This window comes from Anguilla anguilla, chromosome 5 (assembly GCF_013347855.1).
Source record: "Anguilla anguilla isolate fAngAng1 chromosome 5, fAngAng1.pri, whole genome shotgun sequence".
In the NCBI taxonomy this organism is placed as follows: domain Eukaryota; kingdom Metazoa; phylum Chordata; class Actinopteri; order Anguilliformes; family Anguillidae; genus Anguilla; species Anguilla anguilla.
Window position 1 is genome coordinate 20,045,529 of NC_049205.1, and position 22,114 is coordinate 20,067,642.

The 22,114-nt window shown below is 44.6% G+C and overlaps 1 protein-coding gene across 3 annotated transcripts in view; it reads right to left on the reverse strand.

Moving 5' to 3' along the window:
- Positions 1-1,462: 1,462 nt before the first annotated feature.
- Positions 1,463-22,114, reverse strand: part of LOC118227403 (multiple epidermal growth factor-like domains protein 11) — a 120,032-nt gene continuing 99,380 nt past the window's right edge. The window contains exons 14-25 of one of the 3 annotated variants that reach the window (XM_035417815.1): positions 21,481-21,627; positions 20,129-20,263; positions 17,726-17,854; positions 16,338-16,466; positions 14,509-14,637; positions 13,366-13,494; positions 12,545-12,778; positions 12,119-12,243; positions 9,128-9,194; positions 3,834-3,887; positions 2,470-2,709; positions 1,463-1,843 (exon numbers count right to left, since the gene is read on the reverse strand). In XM_035417815.1, coding sequence (XP_035273706.1) covers positions 1,668-1,843; positions 2,470-2,709; positions 3,834-3,887; positions 9,128-9,194; positions 12,119-12,243; positions 12,545-12,778; positions 13,366-13,494; positions 14,509-14,637; positions 16,338-16,466; positions 17,726-17,854; positions 20,129-20,263; positions 21,481-21,627 — 1,694 coding nt within the window. In that variant the 3' untranslated portion in view covers positions 1,463-1,667. Of the gene's footprint in view, positions 1,844-2,469; positions 2,710-3,833; positions 3,888-9,127; positions 9,195-12,118; positions 12,244-12,544; positions 12,779-13,365; positions 13,495-14,508; positions 14,638-16,337; positions 16,467-17,131; positions 17,510-17,725; positions 17,855-20,128; positions 20,264-21,480; positions 21,628-22,114 lie in introns of those variants that run through there. The other 2 variants (XM_035417816.1, XM_035417817.1) reach the window with 2 other exon arrangements.

Genomic DNA, 22,114 nt, shown 5'->3' on the forward strand with positions numbered 1-22,114 from the left:
GCGATCCCGACAGGATCTCTGACACTTCATCACACGACAAAGGAGGAGGAGGAGGAGGAGGAGGAAGAGAAGGACAAAGAAGTAGAATGACGAAGAGTGAAGTCTGACTTATCGGTGTCGTGAATGGTTTGTCTGCTTGTGGTCGACGCTGCACTCGTGAAATGAGCAATTGGTAACAGCATATTATAAACAATTGCCGTTACATCAGCTGCTTGTAAAATGGCTGTAAAATAAGCCTCATTACATCCAGCTGTGTAACAGTGGTGGGAATTTCATCCTCGAACCCAGGTCTGTAAAGGACACATCTCTCTTCAGCACACCGCTTTTGCTACTGTCATACAAACACAGATATTTCATGGGCTATACAGTGCACAAGCATTCTGATTACATATTATACTTTTCCCATTTTCCAGGTCTATAAACAAAGAATTATATATCTATATATTTCTTAAATTTGAAGATCATTAATGATGTATACAGACTGCAACACAGCAAAATGTGCTGGAGGTGACAGTTATTTACATTTAATATCTTAAATTGATCATGCTTGCTTTTCATTGAAACATCTCACTAATAAAACCAACTACAATATCACTCAATGTAAATAATCATCAGACACAATATAAATACATAATTACAATTACAAAGAGAGAAAGAAAAACAACATTTCTTAAAAGATATGAACCCAGATGGGGTTTCAATATGTAAACAGTCAAAAAAGGACAATAAATAAATAAATATAAATGAAAATATAGGGGGGAAAGATAATTTGGAATTCTACATGTGACCATTTCCAGTGTTGTTTTTTTCCACCAGTGAATGAGACCATTGCTACAATATTCATTACATAATCATGCATTATCATTGGGTTTTGTTCTAAGACAAGGAGTCAAGGAGGCTGTGACCTCGGATGAGGCAGGTTTCCATTCAGCAGCAGTGTGAATAAATGTCCCTGCACAGAGACACCCCCTCTATCACTAAGGTCAGGCCAAAGGTCATTCAAGGTCACTCCTGGCCCTGATATCCTCTGATGGCAGGCCCAACTGTGACCTTGATCTGAGCCCCGCCCCTTTGGAGCCCCGCCCATTCCTCACTTGGGTTCCTGCAGCCAACAGCAGCTGACAGAGCTCCACATTTGGAGGCTGGGTTCCCTGCTGTCCAGTAAGGGGTTTCACAGTGAGTTCCAACAGGGAAGTTCAAACCGGATGCTTTCTCCAGCTTCCTGGACCCCATCCAGCCACAGAGGAACTGCCTCCCTTTCCTGCGGCCATGTTAGAGGTCTGGGATGCGAAGTTTTGGTGGCCCTAAAGCCCACCCCACAGTAGGTCAGTCTTTGCGGGGCAAACTGCAGCTGGTGTCCGGGCTCATAATCCAGAGGAACTCTGGAATCAGGTCGCCCCAGGAAGTCCCATCCACTCAGAGAGAGAGAGAGAGAGAGAGAGAGACAGGGTGGGCAAGGGGGGGGGGGGGAGAAAGAGAAAGAGAGAGAGCAAGCGAGAAAGAAGTATACCCACTATCTGTGCTCTGTTACCACGCAACAGTCAGAGAGAGAACCCTGGGCAGGGTGGGGTGTGGTAGGGCTTGGTGGTGCACGGCAGGGTGGGGCAGGGCGGGGCGGGGCTGTGCAGCATAGCCCTGTCCACATTGGACATTTGGAGGCCTGCCCCCTACAGGAGGGAGCCGGGGGGGCTGGCTGGGGGGGGCGTTTTGTGGGTGGGGCTGAGGCGAACTGGGACCAGGTCGTAGTGGCTAGGGATGTGGCTGTTTCGAGGCAGGTCATACGGACCCTGAGAGAACGTGGTCAATATTGCTCCTGTGCTCTGCATGACATTGACAGTGGGTTCTGAGAGAGAGAGAGAAAGAAAGAGAGAGAAAGAGAGAGAGGGGTGGGGAGAAGAAAGAAAGAAGGGAAGGCTGTTATTTTTCCTTGTCAAATCAGCTGTCAAATCAGCCCTGGTAGAGTACACAACATTCTATAAACTCAGCCACAGCTGAATTAACCCTAACATTTAACTGTGCACATTTTAAAATGAATTTGCTTATTATTATTATTATCATTTGTTTTCTTTTTCTTCTTATTATTATTTCCTACATTTGTATATATTATGGAGATTATGCAGAATATATTTTATTATTTTATTTTAGTTATTTATTTTTTTGGTGAGGATGATGATGTGGTTATGATGATGGTGATTATTATCATTATTATTATTTATTTTTTAAATTGGTGTTGTTCGATGTGATATGTATGTATATGTGAATGTGTGTTCTTATGTTGATGGGTTACATTCATACTTAGTTAAATTAATGGCAAAGCTAAACTTTGTCACGCCATGTTCAGTTCAGTTACACAGAGAGGGAGAGGGAACTCTTAGCACAGATGGAGAATCCGCTGAAACCCCTGCTTCAGCCTCTCCTGTCTCCTCGAGCCGTCCCTTCCTGCCCCGCCCCGCCCCGCCCCGCGCTCACCCATGTCGTAGACGTTCTTGATGGCGGCGGAAGTGGGGCGAGAGGAAGCGCGAGAGGCGGGGCAGGAGGCGGAGCGAAAGGCGGAGCCGCAGGGCGGCTCCCGGCGGGCGGGGGACTTCATCTCCATGTAGCTGCTCTCTGAGTGTCTGACGGCCACGCCCGGCGGGTCCTTGATGGTGGCGTAGGGGTTCTCGCTGCTGAGCGAGCAGGTGCTGGCACTGCACATGGACTCCATGTAATCTGAGAACGGCAACCGCAGTCTGCGCATCAGGGACACGTTTCCCTCCCCCGGCAATGACACGCCACATCGGAAGGAGTGGGGGGGAGGCGGGGTTTGAGAAAGGGGTGGGGTTGGGCAATTGATTAGTGATGTCACACAGTTATGTGACTTCCGAAGACTGTGCAAGCTGCCATTGCAAGTCTGCAGTAGTGGCACTTCATGCCCGAGGAAACCACATATCAACCACAGGGTGCTGGTGCATTGTGGAAAGGGATTAGAAGAGGACATGAGGGGATTCTGGGATGCCGGGATTGTGTGAGAATCGTGCAGTTGAGTTCAGGAATAAAAGAGAAGAAAATTCCTCAGGGAAAAAATGAAAAATATTATGGATTGTCCACCCTAAAAGAGAGAGAGAGCAGCTCCTGCATTCTGCTGCTCTGCACACATACACACATGCATGCACACACACACACACACACACACACAGTCCCGCACTGCTATCCTTATGAGGACTTCCCATTGACCACATTCATTCTGTAAGCTCTCTAACCCTAACCCCAACCACTACATGCCTAACCTTAACCCTATCCTTAACCTAATTGTAACCCTAACCCAAACTAACCCTAAGTCCTAACCCTAAAACAGCCTCTTGATCTTGTGAAGACCAGCAAAAAGTCCCCACAAAGATTAATTTTCCTCATCTTTCTACCCTTGTGAGGACATTTCATTCCCACAAAGATAGTATTACAAGTTCACAGACACAGACATAGACACACACACACACACACACTCCTGGGTTTCTTCCTCGACCCTTACCTGCAACACAGTAATCTTGGGTATGGTGTTACCATGTAATATAGTTTGCCATATAGTCGCAACAGGGCTGGTGATATTATGTGAGGGTTATACTGGGTGTGATTCTAAGACAGTTAGATAAGCAGCCGATAACACTGGTCCAGGCACCACTGGTGTCAGTCACATTTGGCAGGAGCAAGTGGGGAAAAGGGCATGTCTCTGGGAGGCCAGGAAGGAGGTGGAGTGAAAAATAGTCAGGTGCCGATTGGCTGGAGGGTTTATGATGCTGGTGAAGAGGATGATGGTGAGGAAGGCTGAGGGCAAGCTGGGTTTATTGAGTGTACTGTACCTTTGTAGCACTGTTCTACAACGTAAGAGTAACGTCGGTCCAAGCAGTGCACACCTGCACACAGTCGAGATGCAGGAGTTATTAGTCTGGATGTGATACAACATTGCCAGACTAATCTTTTTGGATCCCTTGGTCATCTTTCATATGTTTCTTTCCTTGTTTAAAAGTTTTAACACAAATATACATTGTTCCCAAAATTTTACCACTAATTGCTAAATACTAACACAGCTTACAAGATACAGAAACAAATCTGATTCTCCAACAGTGGAGCCGTGCAGATGTCCATTGTTATTTGTTGTATTTATGTTTAAAAATATATCATGAAGGTGTTTTTTATAGCTAGACAGCTCTGAACTCTTTCTGGCCAATCAAAATAGAGTATTGGTAGTATCTTGTATCCTAGCAACAGACAAAGACAAACTGTACTGAACTAGTTCCACAAGTGTAATAATGTGTATTCGCTAAGTGAAACGGATCCAGGCGAAACAGAGAGATGTGAACATGATTGATGATGAAATTCATGTGAGATGTGGTGACGTGTCCAACGGACTTCTAATGTAGTGACATGTCTCATCATGTCACGGACTACAATACCTACATCTGCCTGGACTGTGCAGAACATCAAGGATTTACTGTTCAAAAATACTTTTAAACATTCTAAACGTTTAAATGGTTTTATCCAGTGTTAGGTTTTATTATACCGCACAATGCGTTTGCAATGTAGCTTGTGAACATACAAAATAAAAAAAATAAAAAAATAATAATCTGTCGGTATTCTATCCAATTAAAATGGCCGAGTTATCAAGGATCTCCAGTTCTCATTGGCTTTTGCATAGGGCCTGTGACTGCGCCCAGGATACATAAAGTGAAGTGAGGAAGGGGGTGTGATCAGTGCTCTGCGATGACAGAGCTCTGATACCCTTCTGAAACACCGGAAGGGAGACAGACAGCCATTCTATTTGAAGGCAGCTGTGTGACACCTGCAGTCTGCCTGCTCCAAGCCCAAGTGGCCTGTCTGAATTTTAACACAACCACAGTTGTTGTGCAGTATTAAAACCACCAATTTAAACAATGTTCACAACATTTTACCCTTTATTACATCTGCCTGACTTGGATAGGATAGAAAACAACTGACGGATATGCAACGTGTATTAACATTTAAAGCTTTGCATATGCAAATACAAGACACGTGCATTATTATGGATTTGAAATAGACAGAAATTCTAGCATCTGGAAATGGCAGAATAGACTGCAGGTTATATAAATGAGTTCTGCTCTTGGCCAATGAAATGAGTCCTGAATAAAATGAAATCTCAAAACTGAAAGACAGGGACAGAGAAAAAAGTTATAGCCAGGAGCTTGCCTACAGCTAAACGATTCTTAAAACATAGCTTAAAAATACATCTGAAGTCAGCTGCCAGAGGAGCTTTTCTCCTGGGCTGAAATAAACTCGCATTTCCTCAGCATTCTGTGCGGTCTTGCAGTCTACAGTGTGTGTTTATCTGCTAAAACAAGGGCAGGCTTAGTCACACTCTGGCACTCCGATAATCCACTGATAAGCATGGCCATGCTTGTCAGAGCTATACGTCTTCGCCATAAGCAGCTCCCAGTGTGTACATTTTAAGGATGTACACTAAGCTTTTTGTGTGAATTCATAGGACCAATAATCTCACCGTGCCCAATATCTCACCCTCTATAGTGTTACATACAGTGAGCTCCATAATTTTTGGGACAAAGACATTTTTTTTCTTAATTTGGGTCTGTACTCCACAATTTTACATGTGCAATCAAACAATTCACATGTGGTTAAGGTACACAGTCTCAGCTTTTAAGGGTATTTTTTTACACTTGGTTTCACCATGCAGAAATTACAGAAATTTTTATACATAGCACCTCCATTTCAGGGCACCATAATGTTTTGGACATATTAATGCTATATAAATGAAAGTAGTTATGTTTAGTACTTAGTACTTTGCATGCAAATTCTTTGCATGCAATGTCTGCTTGAGGTCTGTGACCCATAGAGTATCTTCTCTGGTGATGCTGAAGATGGTGATGATCTTCAGCATATGAAACACGTTTGTTTGGACTCAGATCGGATGAATGATTTGGCCATTTGAGAATTTCACAGTTTTGGCTTTGAAAAACTCCTTTGTTGCTTTAAAAGTATGTCTGGGATCATTGTATTGCTCTAGGATGCAGAGCCATTCAATTAATTTGAAGGTATTTGGCTGAATTTGAGCAGATAGGATGCTTTTGTGCACTTGAGAATTCATTCTGCTGCTGCTATCGGCAGTTACATCATCAATGAAGACAAGTGAGTCATTACCTGTGGCAGCCATACTTGCCCAAACCACAACACCTCCATTACCACGTTCCACAGATGGGGAGGGTGCTTTGGATCTTTGGCAGATCCTATTGGCCTCCACAGATCGCTCTAGTCATCACTCTAATACAAGTGATTCTTGGTCTCATCTGTCCACAAGACCTTTTTCCAGACCTCTGCAGGCTCTTTTAAGTATGTCTTAACTGTAACCTCACCCTCCTGTTTTTTGCGGCTAACTAGTGGTTTGCATCTCGTGGTGTACCCTCTGTAGTTCTGTTTGTGAAGTCTTCTGCGAACAGTAGTCACAGATACCCCCATGCCTGCTTCCTAAAGCATGTTTCTGATCTGCCAGACAGGTGTTTGGGGTTTTCCTTCATTATGGTGAGAATTCTTCAGTTATACACTGTACACATCCTCCTTAGCCCACTAGTCCCTTTGCAATTACAAAGCTCACTAATGTTCACTGTCTTTGATGCTCCAAACAGTTGCCTAAGGTTTTGCCTATAACTCTGACTGTTTTTTCTTCTTCTTATTTCTGAGCTTCATAGTGGCTTCCTTGACTTTCATTGGCATTGGCATCTCTGGTCCTCATGTTGAAAAAACACCAGCCAATAATAGACTCCAAAGGCAAACAAAATCCTAGAATCAAGAGTAGATGCTGAAAGCTCTCTTATACCTGCACTAAAGGTGCCAGTATACTCAAAACAGAACATTTTGGACAAGAGATGAACCAAAAAAGACGTGGTGTTTTCAGTTTGTGCTGTGTGTACATGCCCCCAGCGCAAACTGTTTGCAAACAGCCCACCAGTTCACAGACCTTCTGTCTCCAACTGGGCATCCAAATATCACATGATTTGTTGCGTCGCAGTTGACTGGCCAGGGGGCAGAGTTCAACTTCCTTTTTTCTATTCATCACATTACTGTCCTGTCTCCTGGTAGCATCTTCGTGGTCGTGATCATGACTGGAATAACTTTGGAGATGAATACTGTAGTGGCCGCAGTTTGTCCAGTTGCCACATACAGTGTTGGTAGAAATTAGAGAAATTAGTGGTTATGGTCAAGTTAGCTTATTGAATTGTCTAGCTAGACAGTTATTGGATGTTTGGCAATGTACAGATATTTGCATAAGGGCCACAGGCTGTGTATAAATAGTGCCTACAGCTGCAGCTTGAGGGCCAGCTTTGTCTGAGTGTTTAATATCTGCTCTTTATCAGCTGAGTGTTTAATATCTGCTCTTCATCTGCTGAGTGTATAACATCAGCTCTTCTGCTCTTAATAAACGTGCTTGACTATGTCTTCGCACATAGATCTGCCTGGTCTGTGGGTCTCTAAAATCCCTACAGTACTTTGAACAAAGAGTTGCTGAACTCATGCAAGGATATCGTCATCTTTATATTCAATCACACAGAGTTTTTGAAGACAATGAGATGAATGATGTGCTTAAATTCCAGGCACAAAACTCCCCCCTAGCAGTGTGGAGTGACATAAAACGAAGAACATGGAGTTTGTATTGAGTATAGTGACTGCGGTGGTTGGTGACATATTAACTGGAGGTTTGTGCACTGAGAAGTTTGTTCATCATTTGGAGTATGTATACTACTTAAAGGAAGCAATTGAACACACCTGACTAATCAGAAACACCTGTGAAGCCATTTGTCCCAAAAATGATGGTGCCCTGAAATGGGTTCTATGTACAAGTGCTGTAATCTCTACATGGTGAAACTAAAATGCATAAAAAATACCCTTAAATAAAAGCTGAGAATCTGCTCTTAAACCACATGTGAATTGTTTAATTATAAATCTAAAATTGTGCAGTGCAGAGCCAAATCAAGAAAAAATATGTCTTTGTCCCGAACATTATGGAGCTACTGGTACATCAACATCCATCTGAATATGGAGATTCAGTACATTAGCGGTCATGATTTGTAGTTTTGGTTGACACTTGAATGCTGTTCTGATAAATTTAACAGTGCATACCAATGACATACTAATTTTACTCTGAAGACATACCATGAATTAAGGATAAGGCATTTACTCAAAAATACTGAATTGAATTTTAAAAATGCATTGAATAATATATTGAATATATGCACTGCAAAATATCTAAATTATTGTCACTATTGTCATATCTGTATGAACCCAGCATGGCCAACAGAATGCATTGTTAAGCAAAAAATGACAAAATATTTTCAAGTATTGAAAATTTACTTTCGAGAGAGTGGCTCCATATATTCAAATGTATTATTCAATGTTTCACAGTATATTTTTCAATATATGGCAGTATATTTTCATTGTGCATGACTGCCTTGTGAGATGACAAGTGAAAATAGTGGCGCAGAGAGGGGTTGGAGTGCACTTGCAGGAATTACACATTAATTTCAGACTGTAAAGGGAGTTATGCCTAAGGGCTGTTCTATCTGCAGCCGGTACTTAGTACTACTATTCTGCAGATATAAAGGTTTCCTCTTCTCCCTTTTGTAAGGGCTATTGAGGCCAGTTGGTCGGACTCTGCTTCCCCATTGGCTGGTTTTGTCTTCTGAGAAAGCCAGTGTGGGAAGAAAGAATAATAGGTTTGAAGCTTTCGATAGGACATTTTAATATTTCGTTTTACAAGCTGAATAGCCTGCAGTGGGAGGTACAGAGGTAGGTGTGTGTCACACCTGGGTCAGCAAATTATTAATAATAATAATTTTTTCAAACCTTTACCTAGAAGTAAAATTACTGCAGATGTCTGACAATTCTATGAAAGGGAAATTGATTTTCACTAAAATTAGAACAAAAATCTTCTTTAATAGGATTTAGCGTTTTGGTTTAGGAGTCTTTGTCTTCATTGAAAATACTCAGGGATTTTTCAGGAGTGCTTCAAAATGTTACCGGCCTCTGCAGAGTTAAAGTATTGCACACACTGTGCATATCTGACCCAGGCGATGTGTGTGCGGGATGCGGGTGACTGGGGGGGAACACTGACCCAGGTCTTTGAGGTTGCAGTACGCCCTCCACTCCGCACTGGTCCGGTCCCCCTTCTTGCTCTTCGGCTGTGAGAGACAGCAGGTTAGAGGGACGCGTGGTCTGGGGCGTTTCTCACAGGTCTGAGCACCGCGCTGCATTTCGTCAGCAGTACAGCTCTTTAGGCCCCGCGCTGTGCTACTGGGAATGAGCCAGAGGCGCAGTGGAGCTGTTGCTCTGTCGTTAGCTTAGCAGTGGTGCAGAGTTTAAGACGAGTTTAAACACGTTTTCTGGAACAGGTCTTGTGGTTTCTTACACCTGCAGTTCAATGCGCACCTATGTTTTAGCCTGAACCCAGTTGCTGTGTCTTACTTAAATTACGTAACTGCCAGTAGAGGTCATTTTATCTGAGGTTTAAAGGCATACTATGTTTTATTTGAAAATATTATAAAAATAACTAAGCTAATGCATATCTACGATGCACTGACAACCCTAGTCTTCACACTCTTTAGCCAAATTGGCGCATCTTTTACCTGTTTTCATCATTTAAAATGTTTTGTTAGACGTTTCTGGGCGTGGCACTTTCAGGGTCCCCACTCATTTTAGGAAATCATTTTCCAGGACTTTTCAAGGACAATTTCCATGACTTTAGACTTACTGACATGGAACATGGACAATGGTAGCCCAAAGCCGGTGGTGAACCGGGGGGGTGGGGGGGGGGGGCAATGTGCAAGTACCATAACCATTCAAAACTTTGTGCTGCCGTGTAATCTCAGCAGCTAATAATGGATCAGATTCCAGCAAAGCGTTTGTTGCTAGTTAGCTACTGCAATGGCAGGTGCTTAGAAGCCTAGATACAGCAAAACAAAAATGATAAACTAATAGGGCTTGTTCAAATACTATAATCAATCTTTGAATTACTTTTCTTTGGTGGCTTCAGCTGAAGTTCACCAAGGGGACAAAAAGCAATGCAGAGTTGACCTGTAAATAATGTTACTTTTAGCTAGTTTCCTTACCACAGCTAGATACCTGAGGTTGGGTAGCTTTTGTATTGAATTCTGTTTTTCTATCAAGATGTCTTCCCCTCTATGGGAACTGCTGTTACTGTTTATAGTTGCAACTTAGCTACAGTTCAATAATTCTCTTGTATTTATCAGGGGGACTGAATTCGATACAGCATGACTGCTACATGTGGCCAGCTTAACTAACTAAAATGTGTCACATCGGCCTTAATCATAATTTTCCTCATTTCATAATTATCTATTTTTCTTATTGTCAGCATATCCTACAAAAAGACCAAAACCTACAATACTTGCCTGACTCTCAACACTGTCTGACATTCTCCTATCCCATTTAGCACTGAAATAAGGAATAGTCAAATTGTGTGCTGAAATACAGCACAGAAAAGACATATTTTAATTTTCAGAAAACATAACCTATTATGAAAAACATGGACAGTGTAGTTTTTACCAAATGGCTGGGTTCATTGTAATGATCAATTATGCTGACAAAAGCAACCATATGTCTCTTTCACTTGCTTTAATAGTTTTTTTGGACAACAATAGAGTTATATGATTACTGTGATACTGGCTATATCTGGCGTTGGCTAGATGGACAATACTTGTTGGTAGGATAAATACATTTTAGGTTTCGGTCTTTTCACAGGATATGTTGATCATAAGAAAAATATGAAGTTATGAACACCAACCTTATCCCTAGTTGTGTTTTCCCTATTTATTGTAGGGGCAAATCTCACAGTTCATTGAGAATACAATAATTTGTAAGAGAGGTATATAGCCTAGGCCGAGGCTATCAGAAATTGCAGGCTTAATATTTGCAAGAATCCCCTGGAAGCACTGGTTTAACTGAAGCTGACCTAAACCACACCTAGTCAAACGCTAACTTACAGTGCAACTTACAGTGTGGACTGTACATTTGTGCAAATTATCTACAGTATGTGTGTGTGTGCATGGCTATGCCTGTGTGTGTATCTCTATAAGTTTGAATTTGTGTGTCTACAAGGTGGCCATGTGTGTCCGGAAGGATTTCAGTTTGTCGAACAAATGACTACATTTCTGGCCTACATGTGCATGGCAGGCAAGTGTGTTTAACAATATGTAACAACATAGTCGTGCAGTTTTGGATTTTGCAAACCATTCAAAAAGAAAGTTTTTCAAGATAAACTACGTAAACAGGCTAAATATGCCTTACACAACAGGAAGAATTAGGCACAAAAGGCAATTTGCATCTGCATGCATTCAGGTGTGCATACACCTTATCCCTACAAAAGGAACTGCCATGATCTGGCATAATTAGTTGTTTAATGAAGCTCATTTTTCTTCTGAATATGGAGGAATCATCTCTTACTGAATAAAGATGAAAGAAATCTCAGCCTAAAAAAGTAACTCAATTTCCAGTATTCGCCCCAGTGAATAGGTCTATTTGGATAAGAGATGATGCAGAACAATGCATTTAAAAAGACAATAACACAACAATTTTCTGATCATATTAAGCTCACCAACAACCTATGAATAACAGGTAAAAAAATAACATTAAGGCTATGACAGCTAACTGCCAGCTTATTTAGGCTACGTTGTTTCCTTTACAGCCATACTTCTGGCGGATGCTGACTTGAAACTGAATGTTTTGATAGTTTTAGTGCAGCTTGAGATTCACGTCAGCCATGCAGCCGTCTCTTCCTTCTGGCGGTTTTGTGCGGTTTTGATCCGATAGAAATGGCTGCTTCATGCCTACAGAGCCTGCTGTAGGGGCTACCGGGGCGATAACAATGACAAGTTGCTGTGTTTTTCCAGAAAAAATAACTGAAATGCACACGTGAAAGTGTAAGACCCATCATTTACACTCTAGACTATAAATATTTGTTTATCTATTTTCTGGCTAGAAAGCTGGCAAAGCTTAGTATTTCCCAGACTTTGATCATTTTTAACAACCAAAAATGGCTCTGCTGTGTGTAGTTCTGCGCATGTATATGCAAGTATGTGAGAGGTTGTACCTTCAGGGTGGACTGTCCATCCAGGCTGTTGCCATGGCACTGGGTGACACTGCATTGACCCAGAGTGTGGTAGCTAGGGTTGGAGAAGCAGTGGCCACTGGTATTGACACTGGTCTGAGAAGCATCTGCAAACAAGAGTGTTGACATGGTGTCAAATGGCTTGTATGTGCACACAGGCACATGTATTCACACACACATTTTTTAACATGAATATGTGTGTGTGTGTGTGTGTGTGTACATGCAAGCTTACTGACATTGTGTCAATAGTTTAAAGTGTGTATGTTTGTGTGTGTGTTTGTGTGTGCATGTGTGTGTGTGTATGTGTGTGTGCGCATGTGCATACATATGTGTGTGTGTACATGCATGTGTGTGAATGTGTATGCACGTGTGTGTATGTGTATGTGTGTGAGATTGTGCTCGTATTACCAGAGAGGGTGTAGTCTGTGCTGGAGATCCCCAGAGCAGGCGTGTAGGAGACACTGGGCATGTCGTGGTTCTTCTCACTCTGTCTCTGCCGGTGCCAGACGAACAGGCTCAGCATGGCCATGATCAGCAGCAGGAGGAAGATGATGCCCATCACCGCACCTGCAGACTGCCGCTCCGACACCAGCGCCGGGCTGATCTTAGTGTACGGGTTCAGCTCATCCATCATCAGGGCCGCTAGGGAAACACCAGCCGTTATTCCCGGTGTGTGTGCGCGTGTGTGTGCACGTGTATGTGTGTGTGTGTGCAAGTGTGTGTGCGTGTGTGTGCGTGTGTCTGTGTGTGCGTGTGTGTGTGTGTGTGCACGTGCGTGTATGTGTGCGCATGTGCGTGTGTGTATGTGCGTGTGTCTGTGTGTGTGTGCGCGCGTGCGCGTGCACGTGTGTGTGTGAGCGCGTGCATGTGTGTGTGCATGTGTGCGCATGTGCGTGTGCGTGTGTGCGTGTGTATGTGTGTGTGTATGTGTGTGTGTGCGTGTGTGTGTGCGTGTGTATGTGTGTGTGTGTGTGTGTGTGTGTGGGTGTGTATGTGTGCGTGTGTGTGTATGTGTGCATGTGGATGTGTGTGCGTGTGTGCATGTGTATGTGTGTGTGTGTGTGTGTGCGTGTGTGTGTGTGTGCGTGTGTATGTGTGCGCATGTGCGTGTGCGTGTGTGCGTGTGTATGTGTGTGTGTGCGTGTGTGTGTGCGTGTGTATGTGTGTGTGTGTGTGTGCGTGTGTGTGTGTATGTGTGTGCGTGTGCGTGTGCGTGGGCCCTCACTCACCCTGGTCACAGCGGATGCCTTTGTACCCAGGGCTGCAGTAGCAGGTGCCTGTCACATAGTCACAGGTGGCGTTATTCAGGCACTCACACAGCTGCTGGCAACCATAACCAAACGTCCCAGACGGGCATTCTGTGAGAGAGAGACAGAGACAGGGAGAGAGAGAGAGAGAGAGAGAGAGAGGGGTAGAGAGAGAGAGGGGGAGGGAGGGAGGGAGGGAGGGAGGGGGGGAGAGAGAGGGGGGGGGAGAGAGAGAGAGAGAGATAAGAGGGGCATGGCATGAACAGGCACACAAGAAAAGAATACAAGATGGATGATGAAAGAGATAAAAAGAGAAAGGGGATAAGAGTGGGAGTAAGGGCAAGGTTGAGAGGAGGACAGGGTTGAAAAAAGATGGAAGGACAAAAAAGGGAGCGAGAGAGAGAGAGAGAGAGAGAGAGAATGAGAAAGAGAGGATAGAGGTGGTCACACACATGCAAGCACAAACAGAACATGCACCTATCCAGCATCAGGAAGCATGGATGAGGGTCAAATTCGCATATATATTTTTAACCAGCATCTGTGATATCTGTGACTTCACAGGAAACAGGAAACAGCAGGCTCAGGCAGAAACGGATGAACTCTGAGCTCTGGTACGGTAATGACTCTGCAGGCCGTGCAATTTGGACAGCCTTGGATCAACCTTCAGCCCACAAAACTGCACTTTAAAATGTTCAGCATTAATTGAGTCAGAGAGGGATCAAATGCACTCTATTAGATTATAGTACATTTAAGACTGCATTTTACTTTGTGATTTTGTGAAAGTGGGGATGGAGTATTTCTGAGGGTGGGACATGGAGAGTGTGGTTCGAAGGGTGGCATGTGGGATGAATGGGCATGATTAAGGGTGGAGTTGGATGTGGATGTGTGTGGTTAAGGGCGGAGTTTGGGTAGGTGGGTGGGCGTGGCCAGGAGGGTGATGTGTGGGATGAATGGGTGTGGTTAAGAGTGGAGCTGGGTGTGGATGGGTGTGGTTAAGGGTGGAGTTGAGATGGGTGGGTGTGGCCAGGAGGGTGGCGTGCGGGATGGATGGGTATGGTTAAGGGCAGAGCTAGGTGTGGATGGGTGTGGCCAGGAAGGTGGCGGCTGGGCGTGGCTGGGACTCACTCAGCTCACAGCTGTACCCGATGAAGCCCGTGCGGCAGGCGCACTGCCCGTTAACGTGGTCACAGTCCGCTCCGTTCTGGCAGTGACACACCTCCAGACAGTCCCGCCCATAGAACCCCGAGGGACAGCCTGGGGGACGCAGTCACAGTTACGCAACATGGAGCAATATGAGACACAGAGCAGCACAGGGCAACATAGAGCAACACAGAGCAACACTGAGCAACACAGAGCAACACAGGGCAACACTGAGCAACACAGAGCAACACTCAGCAACACAGGGCAACACTGAGCAACACAGGGCAACACTGAGCAACACAGAGCAGCACAGAGCAACACTCAGCAACACAGGGCAACACTGAGCAACACAGAGCAGCACAGAGCAACATAGAGCAGCACAGAGCAACACAGGGCAACACTGAGCAACACAAAGCAGCACAGAGTAATACAGAGCAACACAGAGCATACATAGAGCAGCACAGAGCAACAAAGGGCAACATAGAGCAACACAGAGCAACACAGAACAACATAGAGCAACACAGAGCAACACTGAGCAACACTCAGCAACACAGGGCAACACTGAGCAACACAGAGCAGCACAGAGCAACACAGGGTAACACAGAGCAACATAGAGCAGCAGAGAGCAACACAGGGCAACACTGAGCAACACAAAGCAGCACAGAGCAATACAGAGCAACACAGAGCATACATAGAGCAGCACAGAGCAACACAGGGCAACATAGAGCAACACAGAGCAACACAGAACAACATAGAGCAACATAGAGCAACACAGAGCAACTCAGAGCAACACAGAACAACACAGAGCAACACAGAGAAAGACAGAGCAACACAGAACAGTATGAGACACATAGCAACACAGAACAATACAGAGCAACATATAGCAACATAGAGCAGCACAGAGCAACACAGAGTGACACAGAGAGAAACAAACCAGCACAGAGAGACACTGAACAGGCTGATGTAGAGCTGTATGGAGCAACATGGACTGACACACAGCAATAAGGAGCAACACAAAGTGCAGAGAGTGACATCATCAAACCCGACACTGACAGAAATAAAAGGCTGGAGATTCCACGCTTAGCAATCGGCACAGCATGGAACCAATGCATTACTAGTACACACACACACACACACACACACACACACAGGTATTTACGTGAACACAAGCACTGTGGTGCACACATGAAAGCGCACGGTTATGTGTGCACGCATGTGCGCACGTGCCCATTCCTCGTCTGTGCGAACATCCAAGTCGCGTCCGTTAAAAAGCAGCAGCGGAGAACTGATCAGAGAGCAGGGGCACACACAAACTGAGCTGATGCAAAGGTCTGCAATCTGTGTCAAATAAGATCATCACCCCTCTTATGAAACGTGAAATTCGTTTTCTGAAACTCGGTGTCAGAAAAAAAAGAGAAAAAAATATGCAAAACCAGAATGGGCTGGAAATGAAGCTAATTTAGCTGAATACTAAATGAATGAACTGTGTGGAATGCAATGTGATGTGGCTGATCACATGGTTTGTGGATTAATGTACAGTGGGGGAAAAAAGTGCATAACAGGTGTTTAAGGTTTTTTATCTGGATTGTGTTGCAAGATATACAACCCATTCCAGACTCAAATTGCTATCCAATCCTTTTTAAAATACATACTTTGTAAAGCTGATGCAAGCTAACACTTCAATTGTCTTGAACAAAGTTTTCATTTTCTCTGCAGATTGGAAAGCACTGTAGTTCTTTAGTTTTTTTGACTGACGCAGTTGCAGAAGGTTGCCAGCAGATGTCGCTGTGTGACTGGGGAGTGGGGAGACTCACGCTGAGTGCAGTACAGTCCAGTCCAGCCGGTGCTGCACCTGCACTCCCCGTCTGTGGCGCTGCACTGGGCTCCATTGTGACAGTTACAGCTGTGGATGCAGTCGGGGCCCCAGTACCCCGAGGGACAAGCTGCAACCGTCAGAGACACAGTCAGCACAAGCACACGTGTGCACTCAAACACGCAGGCCACATGCGCGCATACAGACGCACACTCTCACAGGCTCGCACACACACACGCAAGTACACACATGCACACACACACACACACACGCAGACATACACGCAGACACACACACACACACACGCAGACATACACGCAAGTACATACATACACGCAGACACACACACACAGACACACACACACGCAGACATACACACAGACACACACACACACACACACACACACACACAGACACACACGCACGCAGACACACACACACACGCACGCAGACACACACACACACGCAAGTACACACACACACATGCACGCAGACACACACACGCACGCAGACACACACACACACGCAGACATATACACATGCACACACACACACACACACACGCAGAAACACACGCACGCACGCAGACACACACGCGCGCCCACACACACACACACACACAGAAATTCACACATGCACAATCTCACACACAAGTGCACATGCACACAGAGACACACAGATTTGCACACATACACTTACTCTCTCTTATGCACACGTGCAGTACTTACACAAATTCACACACATACACAGTCTCACACCTGCACACACACACACACACACACACACACATAAATTCATACACGCATACAGTCTCCCTCTCACACACACACACACACACAGTGCTGAAGCCACACTATATCTGAGCTCTATATCGCCTTTCTGTTTTCTCACACCAAACCTGCACCCATCCCATTTACATTGCACAGGCTACCCGTTGCTCAGGGACCAAAAGAAGGACAGAGGCCACTGAGCTGTGTGTGAGGGCACTGCTCAGACTTCTGTGTAATGTGTTATTACTGACGTTTAAACTGGGGGGGACACTGTTTCCCAAACTGCATTTGCTTCTGGTTGTTTTGGAAATAAAAAAACGAGGATGACAATGATAATGAGGGTGAATATGGGAGTGGAGGCTCCTGTAGACTCTTAGTGGAGGTGGCCTGACGAATGGAGAAGCTGGATAAACAGAGAGTGAAAGAGAAAGAGAGACAGAGAGAGATAGAGAGGGGATAAATTGAGAGGGACAGGGGCCAGATAAAGGAAGAGAGAAGAAAGAGAGAATAGAGAGCAAGAGAGAGGGGTAAGATAAAGTGATAGCAAAAGACAGCAGAGAGAAAGATCAAGAGGGATAGAGAGAGAGAAGAAAGCAAGAGAAGTGGAAGAAGAATGTACCCTGGGAGCAGTCTTCCCCGATCCAGCCGGAGAGGCACTGGCAGGAGCCGTCGATGGGGCTGCAGGAGCCGTTATTGCTGCAGAGGCACACCTCTGCACAGTCTTTCCCATACCTGTCACTGGGACACACTGAGAGAGAGAGAACACCACACACACCATACATACACACATACGCACACACACACACACACCATACATACACACACACACACACCATACATACACACACACACCAAACATACACACACACACACACACACACACACACATACGCACACACACACACACACCATACATACACACACACACCATACACACACACACACACACACACACACACCATACACGCACACACACACGTACACCATACACCATACACGCACATACCATACATACACACACACCATACATACACACATACGCACACACACACACACACCATACATACACACACACACACACCATACATACACACACACACCAAACATACACACACACACACACACACACACACACATACGCACACACACACACACACCATACATACACACACACACCATACACACACACACACACACACACACACACCATACACGCACACACACACGTACACCATACACCATACACGCACATACCATACATACACACACACCATACACCATACACGCACACACACACACACACACACACACCATACATACACACACACACGTACACCATACACCATACACGCACATACCATACATACACACACACCATACACCATACACACACACACACACACACACACATACACACACCCACACACACCATACACGCACACACACACACACACACACACATATGCACACACACACACACCCACACACACCATACATACACGCACACACACACACACGCACACACACATACACCATACACACAAACACACACACACACACAATACAATGCAGAAACTTAGCCCAGTTTCATTGTTCACAAAGCCTAAAGACACCCCACAGACTCACTATATGACTCATCACTTTGCATCTCTCTGATTCAAAAAATAACTACATGAAGGTGCACACACACACATCCAGTGCTCTACGGGTGGATGCCAAGGCTTCAGCAACCCCTAATGGGTGTAGATGGAGTTTTGATGAACACATCGATCTGAACCAATAAAATTAGCAATTCATTTAGCCTTGCCAAGCAAATTTTTTTTATTGATGAATATAAATAAGTGACAGCATATGGCAGCATATTTCCCAGGAGAAAATGCGCTGGTTTAAACAATGTCACGTTCAGCAAAGGAGAACCTGTTGCTGCACGCATGCAACTTAAGTTGACCTAAGAAGTTTCATTGTTCAGGAGTTGGGAGCCGGGGAATACCCCAGACATTTATCGAGGAGTCGGTCAGTGTTTGGTTCTAGAGATTTCCTGATCAACTGAATCTAGTGATCAGCCTTTGCAGACAAACACATTGCAGTCTGTGACAGAATTCAAATAAAAGCTTTAATGAAAATGAATATTTCACATTTCGTCCAACAAAAAACTTAAATTTTAAAAATGAAAAGCCTTCATTTTTTAAATCAAGATTTCCAGTGGCCTGGTGCAACTTTAAAGAACTTGAAGAAGAAAACAAGTTATTTTGGGCAATGCCTACTTTTATGCATTAAAAGGAGGTGATTAGAAATAATGAAAAAAAAACATCAGGAAAAAAGTTTACATTGATTTTATAAAATAAAAAGTCAATGTTCTAAGACTGTAATTCACAGAATATAGTAAAATAAGAATTTGTATAGATTTCAGAAATTAAATATATAAAGCACCACCTTTTTCTGAAGTTTTCAAACAAAAACCTTACTTTCGCATTTCTGGAGAAGTACCTCAAAGCCAGTGTCGTATATGCATGGGAGTTTGTGACTTTCAGCACAGGAGGCATTCATTTAATGTGTCGTGCATTTCGTGGGGCCTCAGGTACCGGACCCTAAAGGACATTGGTCTACGGGGGGGGGGCAGATTCCAAATGAGCTGAAAGCCCCCCCCCCCCCCCCCCCCGATTAGTCTCTCCCTCGCAAATGACCATATTTTCCCAAGCTTTCTGATTTTTTATAATAATTAAACTTTTACTATTGGACCAGCCTTCAAAGCCATGAAAGTGAATTCTATATATGGCCAGAGCCTTTCCCCTAATACATGAAAAGATCGGTTAATTATTGTGGGGAATAAAAATCTATATTTCATCTGGAGATCTGTGCTGGGTTTGAGACGGGGAGGCGCTCGTATAGACTCATTAAAGCTTCTTTAGGGGGCTGCTTTATGATGTCTTGAAGGACACCCTAAAAATAAAATGTGCCTGCCTTGGACCCTGCGGTTACAATGGAGCGTAAACAGGGCGCGGAGCGGGGAGGCGGGGCTTACCCTGGCTGCACAGAGAGCCGAAGTAGCCTGGCAGGCACTCACAGAGCCCGGTGATGTGGTGGCACGGCCCGACGCTGTGGACGCACTGCGGGCACGACAGGCTGCAGCGCTGCCCGTAGAGCCCTGGGGAGCAGTCTGAGACACACACACACACACACACATGCACACATATACGCACAAGCACAGTCACAAGCACACACACACACACACACACATGCACACATATACGCACAAGCACAGGCACAAGCACACACACACACACACACACATGCACACATATACGCACAAGCACAGGCACAAGCACACACACACACACACATGCACACATATACGCACAAGCACAGGCACAAGCACACACACACACACACACACACACACACACACATATATGCGCAGGCACAGACACAGGCACAGGCACAGGCACAACCACACACACACACGCGCACACACGCACACACATGCACACACACATGTACACATGCACACACACACGGAAAACAAACGCACGGACACATGCACACACACGCCACACATACACACACGCACACACACACATACACACATGCACGCACACAGGCATACACACAGCAGTAGCACAGATGCAGGGGGAGGCAAGGAGGTGAGTGGACAGTGGAGAGAGGAGAGGAGAGGATGCAAATATAAATTAAACGATGAATGAAAGGATGAAGACGGGAAGGGATGAGAAGAGAAAAAAGAAAAGAGTCAGAATAGAGCAAGGAAACATAATTCTTTATATTTCACTGCAGAATTAAGAAGAGACTCAATGGAGTCTAAACAAGGCAATGGGTCTAGCCTAGCAGATGACTGCCAAAAGGCAGCTTTAACTGCACCTGTATCCATTTATCCTGTATTTCGACTGAAATCCCTCAGGTTAAGTGCTCAGCTCAAGGTCACAACATAAGTGCCCCGCCCAGTAATCAAGCCCGCAGCCTTCCAATCATTGACAAAGAGAATATCCAGCCTACTAATTACAAATAGTTATTCGTAACACATTAATAATGATAGCCTTTTCTATTATTAACGAGTAAAATGTCCAGTTAATTCAACACTTAATAGATAACATTTGGTCCCACATCCCAGAGTTATCTGCCAAGACCAAATGTTATCTGTCAAGAGTTGAATTAACACTGTTAGAGCTGAATTAACACTAGACATTTTACTGTGTATTATTAACGTGATCACGTTACGATTATATTTAATAATCATCAATTAATAATTGATTAACTATCATGCAGGAGACGGATTGTGTCATCTGGCGGGCACTGTGGCCCTCGAGCATGGGGGCAAGCGGTGGCCTCCTAAGCCAATCAGACGAGCTGAATGGCGCTTACTCCTCTTGCAGGACGTCCCGCGGTATCCGGGGGCGCACACGCAGGTGCCGTCCTCAGGCGAGCAGGAGCCCCCGTTTTCGCAGGTGCAGGTCCTGGAGCAGTTGGGTCCCCAGTGGCCCTGGGTGCACACACTGTCACAGCGGACCCCTGCAGGGACATACAGCATATGCATTCTCAAACATTAAAGATAACCACATCAGGAGTCTATACGCACAGAAAAATTTACTAGTGCTAAATCGAGTCTAGCAGCGTTAACAGGGACAATAGGGACTGCACTGGAGTCAAAAAGTACTCTCTTAGAATTGTTTACACTGAAGATATTACTGTGCAAATACTACTCACACACTACATATACATTGCTGACATCCACCCAGGAAATATACACAAGCGCTGCTCAAACAGTACCGACATTACAAATATCACTGACACCCTCAAGAGCCTGTGCAATTAATACAGACATTATGCAAACACTACAGACACTTCTCAGAACTTTACTTAAACACAGTGCTTGACAGATGTACTCCTAACTTCAACAAGGTGATAAGAATGCTCATCAATTATTCTCAAAAAGTTGGTCAAACCTTTCATTGGTAAGCGTCATTTGTCAAGATATTTAGACAGATGTGCTGATGCA